The sequence below is a fragment of the Caretta caretta genome, chromosome 4 (assembly GCF_965140235.1).
Source record: "Caretta caretta isolate rCarCar2 chromosome 4, rCarCar1.hap1, whole genome shotgun sequence".
Classification (NCBI taxonomy): Eukaryota; Metazoa; Chordata; order Testudines; family Cheloniidae; genus Caretta; species Caretta caretta.
Window position 1 is genome coordinate 154573234 of NC_134209.1, and position 26759 is coordinate 154599992.

The 26759-nt window shown below is 45.8% G+C and overlaps 1 protein-coding gene across 7 annotated transcripts in view; it reads left to right on the forward strand.

Annotated features, from left to right (window-relative positions):
- The window catches only part of SEMA4F (ssemaphorin 4F), a 148303-nt gene that overhangs the window by 92842 nt on the left and 28702 nt on the right, over positions 1-26759 (forward strand). For all 7 annotated transcript variants that reach the window (XM_075128216.1, XM_075128219.1, XM_075128217.1 and 4 more), the window contains exons 7-8: positions 324-466; positions 11248-11423. In XM_075128216.1, coding sequence (XP_074984317.1) covers positions 324-466; positions 11248-11423 — 319 coding nt within the window. The remainder of the gene's footprint in view (positions 1-323; positions 467-11247; positions 11424-26759) is intronic.

Sequence of the window (26759 nt, forward strand, 5' to 3'; positions counted from 1 at the left end):
ATGGACTTTTGCACGTCCAGCTTTTCTAAATAGTCCCGAACCACTTCTTTCTCCACGGAGCGCAGGTCACCTCCTCCCCATGCTGTGCTGCCCAGTGCAGCAATCTGGGAACTGACCTTGTTCGTGAAGACAGAGCCAAAAAAAGCAGTGTCCATGGCAGGTAGGGATGATATCAATATACTGGCCCTTTGCCCAGGAACAGTAGTAGTCACGTGTGTGTGTGTGTGTGTGGGGGGGGGGGGGGGGGAGGGATCTGCTTGTTCAGCATTTGAAGCTCTGATAGTTCATTTCCTGTTGTGATGGTCTTTCACCTGTATCCATAGACCCAGTCTTTGTGGGCTCCACTTTCCTGAGAGGGGGCGAGAGTGGAGAGAATGACAAAATCTATTTCTTCTTCACGGAGACAGCCAGAGAGTACGACTTCTATGAACAAGTGAGGGTCCCACGTGTGGCCAGAGTCTGCAAGGTACGATCCGCAGGGCTCCCACAATGCAGAAGGAAGGGGATGGCCTCGCAGGCACTTGGCAGTTTCTGTGCAAAGTGAAAGCTGCCTGCCAGTCCGAGGGTGTCTGCCACTCTCAGGAGGAGGTAAAAAGTAATTACCCTTATCTGGCCAGGACACCAGTGTGACGGGTTGGATCACAGAAACCCCTTGGGAACTGCCAACTGATGTGCTGAGACTACCCTTGAGCCTGTTTCCCCTGGCAGCTTGAGACTTCAGTGCCCTGCCTGGTTTGAGCCAGATACACTAGCCTGCTGTAAACCCAGACCCAGGTCTGAACCATGTCCCCTAACAGCTGCAGGCTTAACTGAAAACAGTTTAAGAAGTGTTTCTGTTTCCAGCACTCAGATGCCCACTCCCAATGGCGTCCAAACCCCAGATAAATCTGTTTTACCCTGTATAAAGCTTATGTAGGGTAAACTCATAAATTGTTTGCCCTCTGTAGCACTGATGAAGCTGTTTGCCCGCCCCCCCCCCCCCAGGTATTAGTACATACTCTGGGTTAATTAATAAGTAAAAAGTGATTTTATTAAATACAAAAAGTAGGATTCAAGTGGTTCCAAGTAATGACAGACAGAACAAAGTAAATTACTAGACAAAATAAAATAAAACACAGAAGTCTATGCCTAATACAGTAAGAAAGTGATTACTGCTGAAATCTCACCCTCAGAGATGATCCAGTAAGCTTCTTTTACAGACTAGTCTCCTTCTTGTCTGGGTCCAGCAATCGCTCCCACCCCTGTGGTTATTGTCCTTTGTTCCAGTCTCTTTTAGGTAACCTTTGGGTGTGGAGAGGCTATCTCTTGAGCCAGCTGAAGACAAAATGGAGAGGTTTTCAGGGGCTTAAATAGACTTTCTCTTGTGGGTGGTCCCCCTCCTCTCTCCTATCCAGAATTCAGCTCAAAGATGGAGTTTTGGAGTCACATGGGCAAGTCACATGTCCATGCATGACTGAATTCCTTACCAGCCAGGCCACATTCCTGGGAAAGCTCAGATGTGGATTGGTGTCTCCAAGTTCATTGTTGGCTTAAGTGTTTCTTGATTGGGCACTTACTGAGAATAGACTTTTCTCAGGAAGCTCTGACCAACTGCTTCACTGAAGCTACTTAAAATTAAACAAGTACATAGCCAATATTCATAACTTTGAATACAAAAATGATACATGCATACAAATAGGATGAATATATTTAGTAGATCATAACCTTTACAGAGATATGTTACATTCATAAGCATATTCCCATAAAGCATTATGGGGTGCACCATCACAACCAGAACTGGAAACCTGCTTCTGCCAGAAGAACCTATAAGATATGCAGTGATGGTACATGGCGAGGCCCTCACTTTTACATCTCGCTGTCAGGAGCACAATATGTCCTGCCACCGCTTGGAGCCAGGGGTGTCAATGTGGACTTGGAGCCCCTCTGCTCTCTAGGTTTCCTGAAGAACATCTTCCATCCCTGATCAGATTCCGTCACTAAACTGAGCCCTGCTGTATCTCCGAGATTCCATCCACTCCTCTCCATCCACACAGCCAAACTCCGGTCCTGGCATTGGACATCCGCACCTCCACCACAGCAAATTCCTCCTCTCTGGTCTCCCTGACACACACCTACCTCTCATCTCTATCCAAATCTCCACTGCAAAAATAACCTATCTCACTGCACCCCCAGAGCATGTTCAGCTCCTGGTGAGGCTTGTGGGCTCCCTTTGAACTCCTATGACAGGTTTCAGAGTAACAGCCGTGTTAGTCTGTATTCGCAAAAAGAAAAGGAGTACTTGTGGCACCTTAGAGACTAACCAATTTATTTGAGCATAAGCTTTCGTGAGCTACAGCTCATTTCATCGGATGCATACTGTGGAAAATACAGAAGACGTTTTTATACACCCAAACCATGAAAAAATGGGTGTTTATCACTATAAAAGGTTTTCTCTCCCCCCACCCCACTCTCCTGCTGGTAATAGCTTATCTAAAGTGATCACTCTCCTTACAATGTGTATGATAATCAAGGTGGGCCATTTCCAGCACAAATCCAGGGTTTAACAAGAACGTCTGAGGAACAGGGGGGTAAGGAAAAAACAAGTTGAAAGTTGCGATATTACAACAGAAAAACTTCAAAACCAGACTCCAGCGAGAGACTGCTGAATTGGAATTCATTTGCAAATTGGATACAATTAACTTAGGCTTGAATAGAGACTGGGAGTGGCTAAGTCATTATGCAAGGTAACCTATTTCTCCTTGTTTTTTCCTTACCCCCTGCCCCCCGTTCCTCAGACGTCTTGTTAAACCCTGGATTTGTGCTGGAAATGGCCCACCTTGATTATCATACACATTATAAGGAGAGTGATCACTTTAGATAAGCTATTACCAGCAGGAGAGTGGGGTGGGGGGAGAGAAAACCTTTTGTAGTGATAAACACCCATTTTTTCATGGTTTGGGTGTATAAAAACATCTTCTGTATTTTCCACAGTATGCATCCGATGAAGTGAGCTGTAGCTCACGAAAGCTTATGCTCAAATAAATTGGTTAGTCTCTAAGGTGTCACAAGTACTCCTTTTCTTTGAACTCCTAGTTCTCCCTCCTGCCTCTCAGCCTCATCTCCTCTAACTTCTCCATGATCTCTGTCCTCAGCTCCTGCTGCTTGCCCGGACATTCCTGTCTGTACTTCCTCTGCACTGCCTCCTGTGCAGTCTCCTCCTCTCCATCATATGGGCCGTCATCCATGTCCTGCTTGTCTGCATCTCCCACAAGCATCTCTGTGCTTTCCTCCATGGCTCCTCTTCCCTCCACGAGCTAATCCATAAAGACTGTCCTATCCTCCTCCATGACCCTTTCCAAGCCCCACCTCTGCTGTGACATCAATAGTAAATAGCCAGCTTGAAGGGCTAGGCAGGGTCTTCCAGTGTCATTAAAGTTGATTGCTTGTTGAATACCTTTTAAAAACTAATCTGTAACTGTGTGTCTTTCTGCCATGTTACCCCAGTATGCCCTCCCCCACTTCCTTAGCTGCTTATGTCCACCTGTTACTGCTTGTCTTAAGTTCTGAACTCTTTGGGTCAGTGCCTCTCTTTGTGTCTATGCAGCACCCAGCACAACGGGGCTCTGATGTGTGATTCGGCTCTTATTTGTCATTATTTATATTATCATACTGCCTAGAAGCCCCAGTCATGGACCAAGAGCCCATTGTGCTAGTGCAAAATACAAACCCAAAAGGCTGTCACTGCCTCAAAGGGCTTACAATGTAAGTATAAGACAAGAAATGACAGATGGATACAGACAGAGTACAAGGAAACAATGAGACAATATTGGTCAGCACAAAAGACAGTCGTGTCAGTGAACCAGCAGCCTAAACGTTGTCAAGTTTTTGTAGGCTTCACAGCAGTTTTAAGAAGGCATTTGAAGGAAAACAGTGAGTTAGTTTTGCAGATGTTTGTGAGGAGCACCTTCCACGTTCAAGAGGCAGCATGAGAAAAAGCATGGAAGGTGCTTGTTTGAAAATTTACAAGTGGGTGGTGCAGGATGGCATCATGGGCTGATCGGAGGCGGGAGTCAATCTGTCAGTACGAAAGCCACTATAGGCTCTACAATAATACAGAAATAAAGAACACAGGTTGCCATACTGACTACTGATTACATCCATGCTTAATAAAAATGCTTCATTTGTAAATTATCTGCATCTACTGTAAACCTTCCAGTGTGCCCCTGCAGAATCGAAGTCCAGCTTGCTGTGCAGCGCAGGGAGGGGCTTTACCTTCATTATCATTGTAAATTCCATGATCAGGGAGTCTGCCTGTCTGTGTATTGCAAAGCTCAATGCTCATCTGTTAGAGGGACAAGGTGGGTGAGGTAATGTGTTGGGTTTTTTTTGTTTGTTTGTTTTTGTTTTTTGGACCAACTTCTTTTGTTGAGAGAGACAAGCTTTTGAGTCTCACAGAGCTCTGCTTCAGGTCTGGGAAAGGTACTTGCAACATCACAGCTAAATGCAAGGTGAGGAAGATTGTTTAGTATAAGTTAGCATGTATTATTGGGGACCATTCAAGGTAGAGTGGTCTGTTAACACAAAAGCAGGGATGGGTTAGTGAGTTACAGATTGTTGTAATAACTCATAAATCCAGTGTCTCTGTCCAGTACATGATTTTTAGTGTCTAGCAGAATAGTGAATTTAAGCTCCCAGGCTTGTCTTTTGAAAGTGTTGTGCAGGTTTCCTTTGAAGATGAGGACTAAGAGGTCAGATATAGGGTGATCACTTTGTGAAAAGTGTTCATCCACAGGTGACAGGGTGTTTTTGTCTTTTATTGTTTTCCTATATGAATTGTCTCTAATATCCTGGGACCAACACAGCTACACATGCTCATCTATTGTCTAACATGCTATGTTAGCTGTAACACAGACCATGCCCAGTTTGGATAGCTTGTGAAATCTGACAAGCTTGCATTCAAGATCATTCATCAATAATTTAATACCGCCTCTGGTGGTTATGTATTCTGCCAATTGAAGCTTTCTTTCTGTTATCTTGGCCTGTTGAGAGTGGTTTACAATAAGACCAGCCATACTGGGTCAGACTAATTGTCCATTTAGCCCAATATCCTGTCTTCCAACAGCGACCAGTGCCAGGAGCTTCAGAGGGAATGAACAGAATAGTGCTGTTGAGTGATCCATTTCCTGTCATCCACTCCCGCTATCTGGCAGACAGAGGCTAGCAACACCCAGAGCACGAGGTTGCATCCGTGACCATCTTGGCTAATAGCCATTGCTGGACCTATCCTCCAAGAACTTCTCATTCTTTTTTCAACCCTGTTATAATTTTGGGCTTCACAACGTCCCCTGGCAGCGTGTTCCACAGGTTGACTGTGCATTGTGTGAAGAAGTATTTCCTTTTGTTTTGTTTTTAAACCTGCTGCCTATTGATTTCATTGGGTGACCCCTGGTTCTTGTATTAAGAGGAGGAGTAAATAACACTTCTGTATTCACTTTTTCCACACCATTCTCTAGCAGAGCTCTCCAGCCATCTCTTTTCTAAACTCAGCAGTTCCAGTCTTTTTAATCTCTCCTCATACAGAAGCTGTTCCATACCCTTAATCAGTTTTGCTGCCCTTCTCTGCACTTTTTGCAGTTCAAACATATCTCTTTTGAGATGGGATGACCAGAACTGAATGGACATTCAAGATGTGGGCATATCATGGATTTATATAGTGGCATTACATTTTTTGATTTAGGAAACATTAGGAAAGATAATAACATTGTTAGCTTTTTTGACTGCCACTGCACGTTGAGCAGATGTTTTCAGAGAACTATCCACAGTGACTCCAAGAGCTTTCTTGAGTGGTAACAGCTAATTTAGATCCCCTCATTGTGTGTTTGTAGCTGGGCTTATGACTTCCAATGTGAATTACTTTGCATTTATCAACATGGAATTTCATCTGCTGTTGTGTTGCCTAGTCTCCCGGCTTTGTGAGATCCCTTTGTAACTCATTCCAGTCTGCTTTGGACTATCTTGAGTAATTTTGTATCATCTGCAGATTTTGCCATCTCACTGTTCACTCCTTTTTTAGGTCATTTATGAATGTGTTGAACAGCACATGACCGTTTACTTTGCATAAGAGCCTTTGGTGTTGGAACTTGTCAGAGTTTTTCTGAAGGTCCAAGTGCACTGTGTTAATTGGATCAACCTGTATGTGTGCTTGTTGATACACTCAAAGAATTGTAGTAGATTGGTTAGGCATGATTTCCCTCTACAAAGGCTGAGTTGACTCTTCTCCAACATATCATGTTCATCTGTGAGCCTGATAATTCTGTTCTTTGCTATAGTTTAAATCAATCTGCCTGGTACTGAAGTTAGGCGTACTAGCCTGTAATTGCCAGGATTGCCTCTGAAGCCTTTTTAAAAAATCGGCATTTCAGTAGCTATTCTCCAGTCATCTGGTATAGAAGCTGATTTAAGCAATAGGTTATTAGTTCTGCAATTGCTTGTATGAATTCCTTCAGAACTCTTGAACCTTTTCTTTTTGCGAATACAGACTAACACGGCTGCTACTCTGAAACCCATCTGTTCTTGGTGACTTATTACTGTTTAACTGATCAATTTGTTCCAAACCCACCTCGATTGACACCTCCAGTCTGGGACAGTTTTGCAGATTTGTCACCTAACAAAAATAGCCTGGCTGTGGGAATCTCCTTCACATCATCTTCAGTGAAGACCAATGTAAATAATTCATTTAGCTTCTCCGCAATGGCCTTGTCTTCCTTGAGCCTCCTTTAGCACCTCAATTATCCAGTGGCCCCACTTCCAGTCAGTCTGGCAGGCTTCCTGCTTCTGATGTACTTAAAATTCTTTGCTGTCAGTAGGATGACCAGATAAATTGGGGTGGGGGTGGGAGGTAATAGGCTCCTGTATAGAATCATAGAATATCAGGGTTGGAAGGGACCCCTGAAGGTCATCTAGTCCAACCCCCTGCTCGAAGCAGGACCAATTCCCAGTTAAATCATCCCAGCCAGGGCTTTGTCAAGCCTGACCTTAAAAACCTCTAAGGAAGGAGATTCTACCATCCTCCCTAGGTAAAGCATTCCAGTGTTTCACCACCCTCATAGTGAAAAAGTTTTTCCTAATATCCAATCTAAACCTCCCCCATTGCAACTTGAGAGCATTACTCCTCGTTCTGTCACCTGCTACCATTGAGAACAGTCTAGAGCCATCCTCTTTGGAACCCCCTTTCAGGTAGTTGAAAGCAGCTATCAAATCCCCCCTCATTCTTCTCTTCTGCAGGCTAAACAATCCCAGCTCCCTCAGCCTCTCCTCATAAGTCATGTGTTCTAGACCCCTAATCATTTTTGTTGCCCTTCGCTGGACTCTCTCCAATTTATCCACATCCTTCTTGTAGTGTGGGGCCCAAAACTGGACACAGTACTCCAGATGAGGCCTCACCAATGTCGAATAGAGGGGGACGATCACGTCCCTCGATCTGCTCGCTATGCCCCTACTTATACATCCCAAAATGCCATTGGCCTTCTTGGCAACAAGGGCACACTGCTGACTCATATCCAGCTTCTCGTCCACTGTCACCCCTAGGTCCTTTTCCGCAGAACTGCTGCCTAGCCATTCGGTCCCTAGTCTGTAGCGGTGCATTGGATTCTTCCATCCTAAGTGCAGGACCCTGCACTTATCCTTATTGAACCTCATCAGATTTCTTTTGGCCCAATCCTCCAATTTGTCTAGGTCCTTCTGTATCCTATCCTTCCCCTCCAGCGTATCTACCACTCCTCCCAGTTTAGTATCATCCGCAAATTTGCTGAGAGTGCAATCCACACCATCCTCCAGATCATTTATGAAGATATTGAACAAAACCGGCCCCAGGACCGACCCTTGGGGCACTCCACTTGATACCGGCTGCCAACTAGACATGGAGCCATTGATCACTACCCGTTGAGCCCGACAATCTAGCCAGCTTTCTACCCACCTTATAGTGCATTCATCCAGCCCACACTTCCTTAACTTGCTGACAAGAATACTGTGGGAGACCGTGTCAAAAGCTTTGCTAAAGTCAAGAAACAATACATCCACTGCTTTCCCTTCATCCACAGAACCAGTAATCTCATCATAAAAGGCGATTAGATTAGTCAGGCATGACCTTCCCTTGGTGAATCCATGCTGGCTGTTCCTGATCACCTTCCTCTCATGCAAGTGCTTCAGGATTGATTCTTTGAGGACCTGCTCCATGATTTTTCCAGGGACTGAGGTGAGGCTGACTGGCCTGTAGTTCCCAGGATCCTCCTTCTTCCCTTTTTTAAAGATTGGCACTACATTAGCCTTTTTCCAGTCATCCGGGACTTCCCCGGTTCGCCACGAGTTTTCAAAGATAATGGCCAATGGCTCTGCAATCACAGCCGCCAATTCCTTCAGCACTCTCGGATGCAACTCGTCCGGCCCCATGGATTTGTGCACATCCAGCTTTTCTAAATAGTCCCTAACCACCTCTATCTCCACAGAGGGCTGGCCATCTCTTCCCCATTTTGTGATGCCCAGCGCAGCAGTCTGGGAGCTGACCTTGTTAGTGAAGACAGAGGCAAAGAAAGCATTGAGTACATTAGCTTTTTCCACATCCTCTGTCACTAGGTTGCCTCCCTCATTCAGTAAGGGGCCCACACTTTCCTTGGCTTTCTTCTTGTTGCCAACATACCTGAAGAAACCCTTCTTGTTACTCTTGACATCTCTTGCTAGCTGCAGCTCCAGGTGCGATTTGGCCCTCCTGATTTCGTTCCTACATGCCGGAGCAATATTTTTATACTCTTCCCTGGTCATATGTCCAACCTTACACTTCTTGTAAGCTTCTTTTTTATGTTTAAGATCCGCTAGGATTTCACTATTAAGCCAAGCTGGTCGCCTGCCATATTTACTATTCTTTCGACTCATCGGGATGGTTTGTCCCTGTAACCTCAACAGGGATTCCTTGAAATACAGCCAGCTCTCCTGGACGCCTTTCCCCTTCAAGTTAGTCCCCCAGGGGATCCTGGCCATCCGTTCCCTGAGGGAGTCGAAGTCTGCTTTCCTGAAGTCCAGGGTCCGTATCCTGCTGCTTACCTTTCTTCCCTGCGTCAGGATCCTGAACTCAACCAACTCATGGTCACTGCCTCCCAGATTCCCATCCACTTTTGCTTCCCCCACTAATTCTACCCGGTTTGTGAGCAGCAGGTCAAGAAAAGCGCCCCCCCTAGTTGGCTCCTCTAGCACTTGCGCCAGGAAATTGTCCCCTACGCTTTCCAAAAACTTCCTGGATTGTCTATGCACCGCTGTGTTGCTCTCCCGCAGATATCAGGAAAATTAAAGTCACCCATGAGAATCAGGGCATGCGATCTAGTAGCTTCCATGAGCTGCCGGAAGAAAGCCTCATCTACCTCATCCCCCTGGTCCGGTGGTCTATAGCAGACTCCCACCACTACATCACTCTTGTTGCACACACTTCTAACTTAATCCAGAGACACTCAGGTTTTTCTACAGTTTCGTACTGGAGCTCTGAGCAGTCATACTGCTCCCTTACATACAGTGCTACTCCCCCACCTTTTCTGCCCTGCCTGTCCTTCCTGAACAGTTTATATCCATCCATGACAGTACTCCAGTCATGTGAGTTATCCCACCAAGTCTCTGTTATTCCAATCACGTCATAGTTCCTTGACATCACCAGGACCTCCAGTTCTCCCTGCTTGTTTCCAAGGCTTTGTGCATTTGTATATAAGCACTTGAGATAACCTGTTGATCGCCTCTCATTCCCAGTATGAGGCAGGAGCCCTCCCCTCACAGACATTCCTGCCTGTGCTTCCTCCCGGTATCCCACTTTCCCACTTACCTGTATAAGACAAAGCACCATATCGGGACTGTCTCTATAACATTGGGACATATCGTCACCCTAGCTGTCAGTTTTTGTCTGTTTTGCTAGTTGCTCTTCAAATTCTTTTTTGGCATGCCTAATTTTCCTTTGACACTTGAGTTGCCAGAATTTAAGCTCCTTTTAGTTTTCCTCAGTAGGATTGAACTTCCAATTTTTAAAGGTTACCCTTTTTGTCTCTAACCTCTTCAACTGTTGTTTAGCCATGGTGGCATTTTTTTGATCTGCGTGGTGTTGTTTTATTGCATTTTCTATTTTGGCTATACATTTAATTGAGCCTCTGTTATGGTATGTTTAAAAAGTTCCATGAAGCTTGGAGGCATTTTATTCTTGCGACAATTCCTTTTAATTTCTGTTTAACAAACCTCATTTTTGTGGTGTCCCCCTTTTTGAAGTTAAAGCTACTGTGGTGGATTTCTTTGGTATTCCCCTCCCTCACCCCCCCCCCCAAAGGATGTTAAATATAATTACGTTATGGTTGCTATTACCTAGTGTTTCAGCTATATTCACCTTTTAAGCCAGATCCTGTGCTCCACTTAAGACTAAATCAAGAATTGCCTCCCTCCTTGTAGGTTCCAGGACTAGCTGCTCCAAGAAGCAGTCATTAATGGTGTCTAGAAACTTTATCTCTGCATCTTGTCCTGAGGTGACGTACCCAGTCACTTTGGGGATAGTTGAAATCCCACATTACCATTGGGTTTTCTGGTTTTGGAGCTTCTCTACTCTCCCAGAGCATTTCACAATCACCATCACCATCCTGGTTATGTTGTTGGTGGTATATTCCTACTGCTAAACTCTTATTATTCAACCAGGGAATTTATATCCATAGACATTCTATGGTACAGTTTGGTTCATTTAAGATTTTCACTATATATGACTCTCTGCTTTCTTTCACATATAGTGCCATTCCCCTATTCTGGCCTTGGAATCTACAAAATATATTGGAATGACAGAGGAGACCATTGTGATCATCTAGTCTGATCTCCTGTATAACACAGGCCATAGAACTTCCCCAAAATAATCCCCAGAGCAGATCTTTTAGAAAAACAACCAATCTTAATTTAAAATTTGTCAATGATGGAGAATCCATCACGTCCCTCATGGTTAAAAATGTATGCTTTATTTCCAGTCTGACTTTATGTACATATCCTGCCCTAATCTTGGGGCTGCCTTCTTCTGTGTTTGAGGACACTGGAATGGACCTGTTGGTCATAGAAGCCCCTAGTGAAAGCACAGTGCTAATGCTTGAACAGAAGAATACCCAAGATGCTTGGATGAGTTAAGATAAGCTCTGCTAGAAGCTGTGAGCAGCAGATTAATCCTCTTTTTCCTGAGTGTAAATGTCTCCTTTCTGCTCTCTTTCTCTCTAGGGGGACTTGGGAGGCCTGAAGACCCTGCAGAAGCGGTGGACAACTTTCCTAAAGACCCAACTGATTTGCTTGGATCCAGAGAGTGGAACCAACTTCAATCTACTGAAAGATGTATTTACCTTGCACTCTGTAAATGGGACTTCTGCGGTGTTCTATGGTATCTTCTCAGCCCAGAGGTGGGTGCCTTTCCTGGCTCCGGCAGGTGCTCACTGAATGGAAAGTGGACTTGGTATGCAAAGGAGAGTGATCCTCAGTCTCGTAATATGGCTGTGCTCTGCACACCAAGTCTGAGTCCCTGTGGATATCTCTGCCAGCACAGCCAAGTGTATATCGTCTCAAGCAATGCAATGCTCCATGCAAGGATAGAATAAGGATGCAAAATCCTCACAACTTCTCACTTTCTTACAGGTGCTAAAGCAGCAAGTGGGAGCATCCTGGTCCTTTAGTCCATTGACTGCTTTTATTCTCTTCACTCCTAGTTACAGCTGTTCATCTTGTGTGTAGCTCAGATCACTTTAATGTGGAAACACTGTGTTTTGGGGAACTTTGGTTTCTGTCTGAGTGACTGTCCACACAGATTCCACTCTTGATGCACATACGGCCCATGTGTGCAATAGCAGTGTCCCTGTCTGCACCCTGGATGTCTTTGCATTTCCCCCAGTAACTGAAGGCATATAAGGTTGAGCAGGCTCAGCTACTGCTCAGTTCCTTAAAGCCCATGGCTGTGAGACAGAATCCCTGCAGTGTCCATGTCCCTTGCTTTGTGCGACTTAACTATTACCTTACTAATGTCTATAATTAGTGTTAGAAGGTAGAGTTAGTTTAGTTAGGTTTCCTCTCCTTGTTGGCTTTATAAAAACAACACCCCCTTACCAAAATCCCAAACTTTTCATCGGTTTCCTTTTTTCCTAGGGCCCCCCCATCATCTCTCCACAATAGAAGAGGATATTCTAATATCATAGAATCCTAAAAATGTAGGGCTGGAAGGGCATCTTGAGCTGTCATCTAGTTCAGCCCCTTACTAGGGGCCAGACCAACTGTGCCTAGATCCCTGGCAGGTGTTTGTTTAACTTGTTCTTAAAAACTTCCAGTGGTGTGGATTCCAAGCCCTCCCTTCGAAGCCTGTTCCAGAGCTTAACTCCCCTTAGAGTTAGAAAGTTTTTCCCAAAATCAAACCAAAATCTCCCTTGGTGCGGATTACTTTTTGTCCCACCTTCAGAGGACTTGGAGAACAATTGATCACAGTCCTCTTTATAATAGCCCTTAACATGTGACACAGTACTTCAGCTCAGATCTCACCAGTGCTAAACAGAGCAGGATATGTCTCTCCTGTGTCTGACATATGACACTCCTGTTAGTACACCCCAGAATATTAGTCTTTTTCTCAACAGCATCACATTGTTGGCTCAGATTCAATTTATGATCCGCTATAACCCCCAGATCCTTTTCTGCAGTACTACTGCCTACCTTGTTTTGTAGCTGTGCATTTGATATGTATTTGTGTATTTAATTTTTCCTTCTTAAGTGTAGTACTTTGCACTTGTCTTTATTGAATTTCATCTTGCTGATTTTACACTAATCCTTTAATTTCTCAAGGTCATTTTGAGAAATGTCCTGTCCTCCAAAGTGCTAGCAACCCCTCCCAGCTTGGTGTCATCCACAAATTGTATGAGCATATTCTCCACTCCGTTATTGATGTAATTAATGAAAATATTCAGTAGTACCAGATCCCTGTGGGAACCCACTAGATATGTCTTCCCAGTTTGACCGTAAACCATTGATAACTATTCTTTGAGTATAGTCTTTCAACCAGTGGTGCGCCCACCTTATACAGTAACTCCTCATTTAACACTGTAGTTATGTTCCTGAAAAATGTGACTTTAAGCGAAACAATGGTAAGCGAATCCAATTTCCCCATAAGAATTAAAGTAAATAGGGGGGTTAGGTTCCAGGGAAATTTTTTTCACCAGACAAAAGACTATATTATATATATTTATACACAGTACAAGTTTTTTAAACAAACAATTTAATACTGTGCACAGCAATGATGATTGTGAAGCTTGGTTTAGGTGGTGGAGTCAGAGGGTGGAAGAGGGTAGGATATTTCCCAGGGAATGCCTTACGGCTATATGATGAACTAGCACTTGGCTGAGCCCTCAAGAGTTAACACGTTGTTAATGTAGCCTCACACTCTACAAAGCAGCACAAATGGAGGGAGGGGAGACAGCAGGGCAGGCAGAGACAGACATACACACACACACACTGTGTGAGAGAGAGAGTCAAAGTCTGCTTTTCTGACGTCCAGGGTCCATATTTTGCTGCTCTCCTTTCTTCCTTGTATCAGGATCCTGAACTCGACCATCTCATGGTCACTGCCACCCAGGTTCCCATCCACTTTTGCTTCCTCTACTAATTCTTCCTGGTCTGTGAGCAGTAGGTCAAGAAGAGCTCTGCCCCTAATTGGTTCCTCCAGCACTTGCACCAGGAAATTGTCCCCTACACTTTCCAAAAACTTCCTGGATTGTCTGTGCACCGCTGTATTGCTCTCCCAGCAGATATCAGGGTTATTGAAGTCTCCCATGAGAACCAGGGCCTGCGATCTAGTAACTTCCGTTAGTTGCCGGAAGAAAGCCTCGTCCGCCTCATCCTCCTGGTCCGGTGGTCTATAGCAGACTCCCACCACAACATCACCCTTGTTGCTCACACTTCTAAACTTAATCCAGAGACTCTCAAGTTTTTCTGCAGTTTCATACTTGAGCTCTGAGCAGTCATACTTCTCCCTTACATACAATGCAACTCCCCCACCTTTTCTGCCCTGCCTGTCCTTCCTGAACAGCTTATATCCATCCATGACAGTACTCCAGTCATGTGAGTTATCCCACCAAGTCTCTGTCCAGTCATATCCTAATTCCTTGACTGTGCCAGCACTTCCAGTTCTCTCTGCTTGTTTCCCAGGCTAGGCCCCAAATCCTTCAGTTGCCTCCTAACCCTAAGGGAAAGGCTAGGCACTGGTTGTCTTTAACTTTGAGTAGGAGACATAAGAGTTCATCTGAGGCCTCTTCCATAAAGAGCTACATGTCAGAGTCCTGCTCTAGTGCCAAAGAGAGACACAACACAATGGTTCCTTTGGACTCCCAGGATCATCGGTGAAGCGCTATCTGCAGCACCAAGCTTGATGCCAAAAGCCCAATACCAATAACAGTTCTCTCTGTGCCAACTGACGATATGGTACTGGGCACTTCGGTGCTTACCCTCCTGGCACCAGTGCAATTCCTGGTACCGCGTGACCTCTTTCTGGGCTTGGTACTCGGGTCTCTTCTGCTGAAGCACTTAAGGGAATCGCCACTACATCCGTAGCTCCTCAGTCTTGTGTTGTGCCGGTACAGATATTCTCAGGCCTGAAACCAAGAGTACCTGGCAGAATGGCTTCTACCTTGGAAGTTACTACTTTTCCTACTCCGCTGAACAGAGTGGAGGATCTTCCCATGTCCATGCCTCATCTCTCCCTTGGGTGGCACAGTGGGAAGCTGAGAGAGAATCTAGGAATTATTCTCAAAAAAAGAGGTCAGGTTCACACAGGGAGTCCCCTGGCTGGTATCCACCCATGCATTCTCCCCCACGTCATCTTTATCAACCTTGGCCATATTGGTCACCACAGGGAGGAATGCCTATTCAAGGAAGCAGGTCTACTCCACTTCATATTGAATGTTGAAGAGATGGCGCCCTGTTTCCTTCCTCTGTAACTGACGGGATGCTGGCAGTGTTCATTCCCAATCTAACTCTCAAAATCTCTTTCCTTTTAAGGTGTGTGAGAGAGAAATTCCTATGTAGGAGGGAAAGCTCCTCTCTCATAATTGATTTTCACTGTGTTCTGCATTCGATATCTCATTTTGCCTAATTATTTATGGAATTGCTTTTGTTATTTCAGTTTACGTGATGACAAGCTAAAGGGATTTCTAATTCAGTCATTATTACTGACATCTGTGGTAACCGGTGATTCTTAATGAGTTTAAAAACATCTTTGAATGAGTCATCATTTTATGCATCACAGAAAACATCTGCAATAACAAAATACCTCTCAATAGTCACAGAACATAGCCTGATCATAAGCACCCCTTCTCAATTACCCAATCTTGTTTATTATACTTCTGTAGATATTTTTCGTTAGTTTTGAGAGGTCCCTTTCCTAAACACCTAGACTCTCTTAGACCGAGAGGTGCAGGGGATAATTAGGTACAGCCCAATACTTAATTATATACATTCTAAAGTGCTAGTCACACACCAAGTTCAGTTTAGGAACCAACACTCTGAGGCCTTAGACTCCAGGCACACTTTTGGCTAATACAGCAAGGATTCTGGGAGTATAATCAGTATACAAAGGACAATGAGAAAAATCATGAAAATGTTAATATTTACGAACAGTGGAAACACTGAACGTTCCACTTGAGGTAATTTGGGAGAAGCAGCGCAAACTCCTGGACACGCGTCACATGGCAAAATTGGAGAGACTGGTTGCCTATAAATGAGGTCCTGCTCAAAATCACCAAGGCAACCTGGCACCCATCTTCTATCCCAGCTAAGAAGAAAGCCAAGGAAAGTGTGGGCCCCTTAATGAATGAGGGAGACAACCTAGTGACAGAGGATGTGGAAAAAGCTAATGTACTCAATGCTTTCTTTGCCTCTGTTTTCACTAACAAGGTCAGCTCCCAGACTGCTGCGCTGGGCATCACAAAATGGGGAAGAGATGGCCAGCCCTCTGTGGAGATAGAGGTGGTTAGGGACTATTTAGAAAAGCTGGACGTGCACAAGTCCATGGGGCCGGACGAGTTGCATCCGAGAGTGCTGAAGGAATTGGCGGCTGTGATTGCAGAGCCATTGGCCATTATCTTTGAAAACTCATGGCGAACCGGGGAAGTCCCGGATGACTGGAAAAAGGCTAATGTAGTGCTAATCTTTAAAAAAGGGAAGAAGGAGGATCCTGGGAACTACAGGCCAGTCAGCCTCACCTCAGTCCCTGGAAAAATCATGGAGCAGGTCCTCAAAGAATCAATCCTGATGCACTTGCATGAGAGGAAAGTGATCAGGAACAGCCAGCATGGATTCACCAAGGGAAGGTCATGCCTGACTAATCTAATCGCCTTCTATGATGAGATTACTGGTTCTGTGGATGAAGGGAAAGCAGTGGATGTATTGTTTCTTGACTTTAGCAAAGCTTTTGACACGGTCTCCCACAGTATTCTTGTCAGCAAGTTAAGGAAGTGTGGGCTGGATGAATGCACTATAAGGTGGGTAGAAAGCTGGCTAGATTGTCGGGCTCAACGGGTAGTGATCAATGGCTCCATGTCTAGTTGGCAGCCGGTATCAAGTGGAGTGCCCCAAGGGTCGGTCCTGGGGCTGGTTTTGTTCAATATCTTCATAAATGATCTGGAGGATGGTGTGGATTGCACTCTCAGCAAATTTGCGGATGATACTAAACTGGGAGCAGTGGTAGATACGCTGGAGGGGAGGGATAGGATACAGAGGGACCTAGACAAATTGGAGGATTGGGCCAAAAGAAATCTGATGAGGTTCAATAAGGATAAGTGCAGGGTCCTGCACTTAGGATGGAAGAATCCAATGCACCGCTACAGACTAGGGACCGAATGGCTAGGCAGAAGTTCTGCGGAAAAGGACCTTGGGGTGACAGTGGACGAGAAGCTGGATATGAGTCAGCAGTGTGCCCTTGTTGCCAAGAAGGCCAATGGCATTTTGGGATGTATAAGTAGGGGCATAGCGAGGAGATCGAGGGACGTGATCGTTCCCCTCTATTCGACATTGGTGAGGCCTCATCTGGAGTACAGTGTCCAGTTTTGGGCCCCACACTACAAGAAGGATGTGGATAAATTGGAGAGAGTCCAGCGAAGGGCAACAAAAATGATTAGGGGTCTGGAACACATGACTTATGAGGAGAGGCTGAGGGAGCTGGGATTGTTTAGCCTGCAGAAGAGAAGAATGAGGGGGGATTTGATAGCTGCTTTCAACTACCTGAAAGGGGGTTCCAAAGAGGATGGCTCTAGACTGTTCTCAATGGTAGCAGGTGACAGAACGAGGAGTAATGCTCTCAAGTTGCAGTGGGGGAGGTTTAGATTGGATATTAGGAAAAACTTTTTCACTATGAGGGTGGTGAAACACTGGAATGCATTACCTAGGGAGGTGGTAGAATCTCCTTCCTTAGAGGTTTTTAAGGTCAGGCTTGAGAAAGCCCTGGCTGGGATGATTTAACTGGGAATTGGTCCTGCTTCGAGCAGGGGGTTGGACTAGATGACCTTCTGGGGTCCCTTCCAACCCTGATATTCTATGATTCTATGATTCTATGTCTAAAAGAGTTGACAGGAGGTAGCAAGTACTGGCCAAAGAGTACTATCAGCATCCTGCTCCTAGGTCCCCAGTAGTACAAGCAGTCCAGGAGAGATTGAAGCTGTGCAGGGTCCTCTGAAGTCTACTCCTTATAAGAAGGTCCTAAAGAAATTAGACCTTTTTGGCTGGAAGGTCTATTCAACAGGCAGTATAGAGATGAGGGTAGCCAACCACTGCTCCCAAAATATGACTTCCTTAATTGGGATAGACTCTCCAAGTCGGTAGACAAACTACCAAAAGAACACCAAGAGGAGGTGAAGAGCCTCATTTCTGAAGGCCAACTCAATGCCAGGACATCGCTTCAAGCTGTGTTGGACGTATCTGATGTGGCAGCAAGAACTCTGCCCACTGCCATCTCAGTGAGGAGATCTTTGTGGCTCCAGGCATCTGGAATCCCTAAAGGCTCAAGTAACCACAGAGGACCGTCTGTTTTTGAGGGCAGTGATTTATTCAGCAGCAGTGCAAACAAGGCACTTCACATACTTAAAGATACAAGAAAAACCCTGTATTCTTTGGAGCTGTCTGTTGCTACTTAGAATCATAGAATCATAGAATATCAGGGTTGGAAGGGACCCCAGAAGGTCATCTAGTCCAACCCCCTGCTCGAAGCAGGACCAATTCCCAGTTAAATCATCCCAGCCAGGGCTTTGTCAAGCCTGACCTTAAAAACCTCTAAGGAAGGAGATTCTACTACCTCCCTAGGTAACGCATTCCAGTGTTTCACCACCCTCTTAGTGAAAAAGTTTTTCCTAATATCCAATATAAACCTCCCCCACTGCAACTTGAGAGCATTACTCCTCGTTCTGTCATCTGCTACCATTGAGAACAGTCTAGAGCCATCCTCTTTGGAACCCCCTTTCAGGTAGTTGAAAGCAGCTATCAAATCCCCCCTCATTCTTCTCTTCTGCAGACTAAACAATCCCAGCTCCCTCAGCCTCTCCTCATAAGTCATGTGTTCCAGACCCCTAATCATTTTTGTTGCCCTTCGCTGGACTCTCTCCAATTTATCCACATCCTTTTTGTAGTGTGGGGCCCAAAACTGGACACAGTACTCCAGATGAGGCCTCACCAATGTCGAATAGAGGGGAATGATCACGTCCCTCGATCTGCTCGCTATGCCCCTACTTATACTATACTTTGTATAGGTAGCAGCCTTTCTACAGATCAAAAAACCCTTGTCCCAGTACTACCCACACAAAGATCACCTGAGCCTCTGAGGAATGGGTAGAGATTTCACTGCAGGAGATCTTCTGCCCTCTCCTCCTTGGCTGCCCCACAATCTGGAACATCAAGCATGCAAAACATTTGTTGCCTATCTTGAGAGCCTGACTGGACCCTTTTCCCTTGCCCCTACCCCTTTGGCAACTGCCTTTCATATTTTTAGGAAACCTGGGCTGGGATAAGTTTGTACCCGGGGGTCATTGAGATAGTGAACATCCAATTGCAGGCTGTTCTCTTGCCCCCCAGCCCGCTTCCTGTCCCTCCTCACGGACCCTTCTCACGATTGTTGGAGCATGAGGTAGACGTCCTCCTACAATTGGGAGCAGTGGAGGGAAGTGCCCATAGAGTTCAGGGAAAGGGCTTCTTCTTGATCACAAAGTAGTAGGAATAGAAGAAAGGGGTGTAGAGACCTATCCTCGATCTTCAGAGTCTCAAACCCTTTGTCTATCATTTCAAATTCCAAACGGTTACTCATGCTTCTGTAACCTCCTCTTTGGATCATATCAACTGGTTTACAGCTCTTACCCTACAAGATACCTATGTTTGCATTTCCATTCATCCAACTAACAGAAAATACCTGAGATTCCTAGTAGGATCATCACACTATCAATACAGAGTCCTACCTTTTGGGCAACTCCACATGTCTTCACCAAGGTCATGGCCATGGTGGAAGTTTATCTACATACCCCTGAATATGTAAACTGTAAACCAGAAGGCTCACACCTTTGGTGGGATTCAGGGAACATGCTAGAACTTCAGGGGACGACGACCCTAATTTTAGGATCTAAGCAATTGGGTCCTGTTTGTTTGCACTGTCGAGACATGTCAGACTTGCAATCTGCCCCTGGATTGCATGTGGAGAGGCCCAAAACCGGGGACAGTGTCTAAACTCTGAACAGGTCAGCGAGCTGAAAGCACGTGGGATTCAGTGGTTGGGTCCCTCCAAAAGACAAGCACAACTTGATCTGTGACAGAGTCCCTCAGGAATATCAGGGGAATATCAATGGCTTTATTCCCTGTACTTTTTCAGTCCCGATACCATGGATGGTCTCAGACCCATCCTGGATCTCAGGAGACTAAACAAGTTCATCGGGATCTCAGAGTTAAGGATACTCACCTTGGGAAATAATCATCCTCCTCTGTCGCAAGGAGACTGGTACCCGGCTCTCAACTTGACTCCTCTTTCCACGGGGTCATTAGGAAGACGCACTGCAGATAGCTAAGATTCTGAGTGGGACAGAGGCATTTTTCCTGACATAGGGAAGAAAGGTAAGCAGCAGGATACGGACCCTGGACTTCAGGAAAGCAGACTTCGACTCCCTCAGGGAACGGATGGGTACGATCCCCTGGGGGACTAACATGAAGGGGAAAGGAGTCCAGGAGAGCTGGCTGTATTTCAAGGAATCCCTGTTGAGGTTACAGGGACAAACCATCCGGATGTGTCGAAAGAATAGTAAATATGGCAGGCGACCAGCCTGGCTTAACGGTGAAATCCTAGCAGATCTTAAACATAAAGAAACTTACAAGAAGTGGAAGGTTGGACATATGACCAGGGAAGAGTATAAAAATATTGCTCCGGCATGTAGGAACGAAATCAGGAGGGCCAAATCGCACCTGGAGCTGCAGCTAGCAAGAGATGTCAAGAGTAACAAGAAGGGTTTCTTCAGGTATGGTGGCAACAAGAAGAAAGCCAAGGAAAGTGTGGGCCCCTTACTGAATGAGGGAGGCAACCTAGTGACAGAGGATGTGGAAAAAGCTAATGTACTCAATGCTTTCTTTGCCTCTGTTTTCACGAACAAGGTCAGCTCCCAGACTGCTGCACTGGGCATCGCAGCATGGGGAGTAGATGGCCAGCCCTCTGTGGAGAAAGAGGTGGTTAGGGACTATTTAGAAAAGCTGGACGTGCACAAGTCCATGGGGCCGGATGAGTTGCATCCGAGAGTGCTAAAGGAATTGGCGGATGTGATTACAGAGCCATTGGCCATTATCTTTGAAAACTTGTGGCAAACGGGGAAAGTCCCAGATGACTGGAAAAAGGCTAATGTAGTACCAATCTTTAAAAAAGGGAAGAAAGAGGATCCTGGGAACTACAGGCCAGTCAGCCTCACCTCAGTCCCCGGAAAAATCATGGAACAGGTCCTCAAAGAATCAATCCTGAAGCACTTACATGAGAGGAAAATGATCAGGAACAGTCAGCATGGATTCACCAAGGGAAGGTCATGCCTGACTAATCTAATCGCCTTCTATGATGAGATTACTGGTTCTGTGGATGAAGAGAAAGCAGTGGATGTATTGTTTCTTGACTTTAGCTAGGCTTTTGACACGGTCTCCCACAGTATTCTTGTCAGCAAGTTAAAGAAGTATGGGCTGGATGAATGCACTATAAGGTGGGTAGAAAGTTGGCTAGATTGTCGGGCTCAACGGGTAGTGATCAATGGCTCCATGTCTAGTTGGAAGCCGGTGTCAAGTGGAGTGCCCCAGGGGTCGGTCCTGGGGCCGGTTTTGTTCAATATCTTCATAAATGATCTGGAGGATGGTGTGGATTGCACTCTCAGAAAATTTGCGGATGATACTAAACTGGGAGCAGTGGTAGATACGCTGGAGGGCAGGGATAGGATACAGAGGGACCTAGACAAATTGGAGGATTGGGCCAAAAGAAATCTGATGAGGTTCAATAAGGATAAGTGCAGGGTCCTGCACTTAGGACGGAAGAACCCAATGCACCGCTACAGACTAGGGACCGAATGGCTAGGCAGCAGTTCTGCGGAAAAGGACCTAGGGGTGACAGTGGACGAGAAGCTGGATATGAGTCAGCAGTGTGCCCTTGTTGCCAAGAAGGCCAATGGCATTTTGGGATGTATAAGTAGGGGCATAGCGAGCAGATCGAGGGACGTGATCGTCCCCCTCTATTCGACATTGGTGAGGCCTCATCTGGAGTAATGTGTCCAGTTTTGGGTTCCACACTACAAGAAGGATGTGGATAAATTGGAGAGAGTCCAGTGAAAGGCAACAAAAATGATTAGGGGTCTGGAACACATGAGTTATGAGGAGAGGCTGAGGGAACTGGGATTGTTTAGTCTGCAGAAGAGAAGAATGAGGGGGGATTTGATAGCTGCTTTCAACTCCCTGAAAGGGGGTTCCAAAGAGGATGGATCTAGACTATTCTCAGTGGCAGAAGAGGACAGGACAAGGAGTAATGGTCTCAAGTTGCAGTGGGGGAGGTTTAGGTTGGATATTAGGAAAAACTTTTTCACTAGGAGGGTGGTGAAACCCTGGAATGGGTTACCTAGGGAGGTGGTGGAATCTTCTTCCTTAGATATTTTTAAGGTCAGGCTTGACAAAGCCTTGGCTGGGATGATTCAGTTGGGGATTGGTCCTGCTTTGAGCAGGGGGTTGGACTAGATGACCTCCTGAGGTCCCTTCCATCCCTGATATTCTATGATACCAGCACAAAGTACTTCCCTTTCGGCTGTCCGTGACCCGAAGGGCGTTCACAAAGTACGCATCTCAGACATCGGGGATCCACATCTTTCCCTACCTAGATGGCTGTCTGATAAAAGATGGGTCAGACTCCATAGCCCAAACTTGCCATTTGTTTCACAGCCTGGACCTGCAAATCAGGCTCAGGCTTGACTTCTCCCAACTGTCTGAGCGTCATGTTCATTGGCAAGCGTTTGGATTCAATGAGGGAAAAGCTGTCTTACTCGGTGAGAGGGTCCTGCAGGCTCTTACCAGGCTGAAGACTGCTTGGACTCAGCTCAGGGGTGTGAGGCAAACTCACAGCCAAACCAGGGCTCCTCGCTCAGCTGCTGTGGTGACTCAGCGCTCAGGTATTAAGCAGCAACCTAACACTGAGCAGAGCCTGGGTCAAATGAACCCAGGGTCGGGTATTTCCACAACCCCAGCAGAGCTGCAGATCCATCTGAGCAACAGCGCTACCTGGCCAATAACCCTCCTACTGCCTCGCAGTACACCAGACTCCAGTGACTCCCAGCCTTGCCTGAGCCCTGTCCCAGCATTGTCCTTGCCCTGCACTAACCTCGCTCCAGCCTGGCCTCTACCTCCTGATTACCCCCCCGCCCCCTCCCAAACCCTTGGACTCTGACTACCTGTTTTTGACCTTCAGCCCATATCTGGACTCTGGCTCCGGTATCAGTTTGGTATGTCTTTGGACTCTGACCACCCAGCTTCGACCTCTGGCCTGCATCTGGACTCTGGCTACGATTCAGATTCTGGCTTGGCTATGACTCTGATCTTGGTTTTGACCCTGGACTGTACCCAGATCTCAATTCCAGAACCACCCTTGGCTCAGGCCCAACCCTACGCCTAGCTACGGCCCATGCTCCAACCACTAGGCCTGATTTTGGGAGGCAGCGCCTGACAGTGGGTCTTAGGAGAGCTATTAGCCAGGATGGGCAGGGATGCAAAATCATGCTCTGAAGTGTCTCTAGCTTCTGTTTGACAAAAGCTGTGAGTGGGGGTACATGGGATGGATCACTTGTTGATTACCTGTTCTGTTCATTCCCTCTGAAGCACCTGGCATTGGCCAGTGTTGGAGGACAGGATACTGGGCTAGATGGGCCATTGGTCTGACCCAGTAAGGCCATTCTTATGCTCATGTACGTCATGCCTGTCTGTTCCAAGACCATTAACACAACAGATGCCTCCAATCTGGACTGGAAAGTGCATGTCAATACCTAGAGATGCATAGATTATGGAACCAATGGGAAGCAAAACTCCACCTCAGTGTGCTAGAGGTCAGAGCCATTTGATGGACCTTAACTCCTTTACCTTTGAGGCCGGGTACTGACAGGCAATGCCGCTATCTAAAAATCAGGGAGCGTCACACTCTCCATCTCTGTGCTCATAGGCCTTAAAGTTCTGGCCGTGGTGCCTCGTACTTCATTCAACAACTCTGCATCTGGCCGTGGAAAAGAATGTACAGAGGGCCTCTCTCAGTAGGAAGATGTGGGACCAATATGAGTGGTCACTGAAGACTACAGTGGTGATACATTCATAGATCCCAAGGCCAGAAGGAGCTACTGAAATCCATCTAGTTGGATCTGCTGTATAACCCAGGCTATAGCATTTCCCAACAATAGTTGCTAGAGCATATTTTTTTAGAAAATCATCCAATCTTGATTTTTAAATACTCTGTGATGGAGAACCCAGCCTGACCCATGGTACATTGCTGCAATGGTTGGTTAGTCTCACTGTTAATTAGCTCCTCATTCCCAGTCCTGAATTTGTCCAGCTTCAGTTTCCAGCCATTGGATTGTCTTAAACCTTTCTCTGCTAGATTGAAGTCCACATTATCAAATATTTATTTCCCATGTAGATACTTACAGACTGTAATCAAGTCACCCCTTAAATTTCTCTTTTTAAGATAAATAGATTGAGCTCTTTGAGCCTCTTACTATAGGCATAAAGAAAAGGAGTACTTGTGGCACCTTAGAGACTAACCAATTTATTTGAGCATGAGCTTTCGTGAGCTACAGCTCACTTCATCATTACTCCTTTTCTTTTTGCGAATACAGACTAACACGGCTGTTACTCTGAAACCTGTTACTATAGGCATGTTTTCTAATCCTTCTCATGGCTCTTCTCTGAATCCTCTCCAATTTGTCAACATCCTTCTTGAATTGTGGACACCAGAACAGGACACAGTATTGCAGCAGCAGTTGCACCAGTGGAAATACAGAGGTAAAATAACCTCTTTGTTCCTACTTGAGATTCCCCTGTTTGGATATTCCAGGATCACATTAGCTGTTTTGGCCACAGTGTTGCACTGGGAGCTCATGTTCACCTGATTATCCACCACGACCCCAAATCTTTTTCAGAGTCACTGCTTCCCAGGATACAGTTCCCCAACCTGTAAGTAAGGCCGATGTTCTTTGTTCCTAGATGGATCCATTTACATTTCACTGTGTTAAAATGTATATTGTTTGCTTGTGCCCAGCTTACCGATCACTCTGCATCTGTGACTGTCCTTGGAATAGCAGACCGTGTCAGCCAGATGCTTTGGGAAGACCACGAGTGGTTTTTGAAAGCGAGTATAGTCAGATTAATCTTCTTCACTTGGACGTATTCCCCATATGGACGTATTTGCTACAAGAGCAAACAGAATGCCATCAGTTCTCTTTCAGAGCAGGTCACAGCCCCAGATCCCTTGCAGATGCATTCCTCCTTCTTTGTGAGTTGAGTCTGACATACGCTTTTCCCCAGTACCGCTCGTTCCCAAGGTCATCCCATGTGATTCTGATTGCCCCAGCTTGACTAAGGCAACACTGGTTCTCTAACCTACAGATTCTCTTTTCAACTATCACTACCGCTTCTCCCAGACAAAGACACAGTATGCCTGGATGACTGTCAAATCCTTCACCCAAATCCCAAGAGTGTCCACCTGATGGCTTGGCTGTTGGATGGCTGTGCAAAGTATTCTATAGAACAGTGGAAAAACATCTACTTGGAGTACTTATCTCTATAAGGGGAAACATTTTTCTAGTTGGTCTGAGAGTCATAACTTCCCTAAGGAACAAGAATCTAAGATATCTTGGAATATCTCCTATATCTTAAAGAATTGTGACCATCTACTAGCTCACTAAAAGTACACTTAGCTGCAGTCTTGGCTATCTACCCTCCTAACCAGGTGAAGTCAGTTTTCTCTAACTCTATGGAGGCTGGATTTTTTAAAAAGAGATAAATAGAACTCATCCTCTTACCGGGGCTCTGGTTCCTCCTTGAAACTTGACTCTTGTATTATCTGCTCTGATAGGGCCTCCATTTGAGCCAATGGCAACCTGCTCTTTAGCCCACCGATTAGCAAATGTGTCCTTCCTGGTGGCTATCACATGGGCAAGAGAAGTGGACAGAGCTGCAAGTCCTGATGGCGGGTCCCCCATACCACATTCGATAAATACAAAGTCTCAATGAAACCACATCTGGAATTTCTAATGAAGGTGGTGTCCAGCTCCCACCATAATCAGGCACGCCGTCTGCCTACCTTTTCCCCTGAGACGTGTATGCATAAGGATGAGGAGAGACTCCCTACGCTAGATGTTTGTTGTGTCCTCTCTTTTTATATAGATCACATCTATTTATATCCCATCCAGGAAGGATAAAGCGTCAGGCAGTTCCAGCTCAGGGAATTTCTCACTGGATAATCTCATGTTATGAGTAGGGTTCCAATTTTGATTGGGCATATTCCTGAAGGCTTCATCACATTACATAATCTTTAATTGCAGATTAATCTTTAATTCATGGAGACTCCAGGACAATTCTGAAGGGCTGGCAACCCTAGTTCATGAGCTAGCTAACACTTTATGTTCTCCAAGAGTGGCAGCGCATTCTACCACAGCCCAAGCAACTTGCCTGACTTTGTTCAGAGATGTACCTATAGAGGACAAATATAAAGCAGAGACATGGTCCTCGAGGCATATCTTTGCCAAGCATTATGTGATTATTACAGCCTCCAGAGCTGACTTGACTTTGGGAGAGCAATGGTGCAATCCCTTTTCAAATTGACTCTAGGCCCCACCATCATGATGCACTGCTTGGGTGTCATCTAAGTGGAATGGATGTGTGCAATCACATAAAGAAGAAAAATCTGTTACTTAACTGCACTTTAACTGTGTGAGAGCCCACAGCTCACCCTCCTTCCCCTCTTCTTTGGAGTCTATCCCATCATGATTCTGGTGTGAAGGAACTGAAAGGGGATCGGGGACTCCACCATTTATGCCCTTGGCCCTTGGCGTGGCGTAGGGTTGCAAACTTTCTAATTTTTGAAAACCAGACAACTCCCCCATCCCCCATGTGATGCAGGTAGGAGGCAGCCCTGGCTCAGCAGGGGCTGGTGCAGGTTGATGACCCAGTACCTCCCCTCCCCTTCTTCCCCC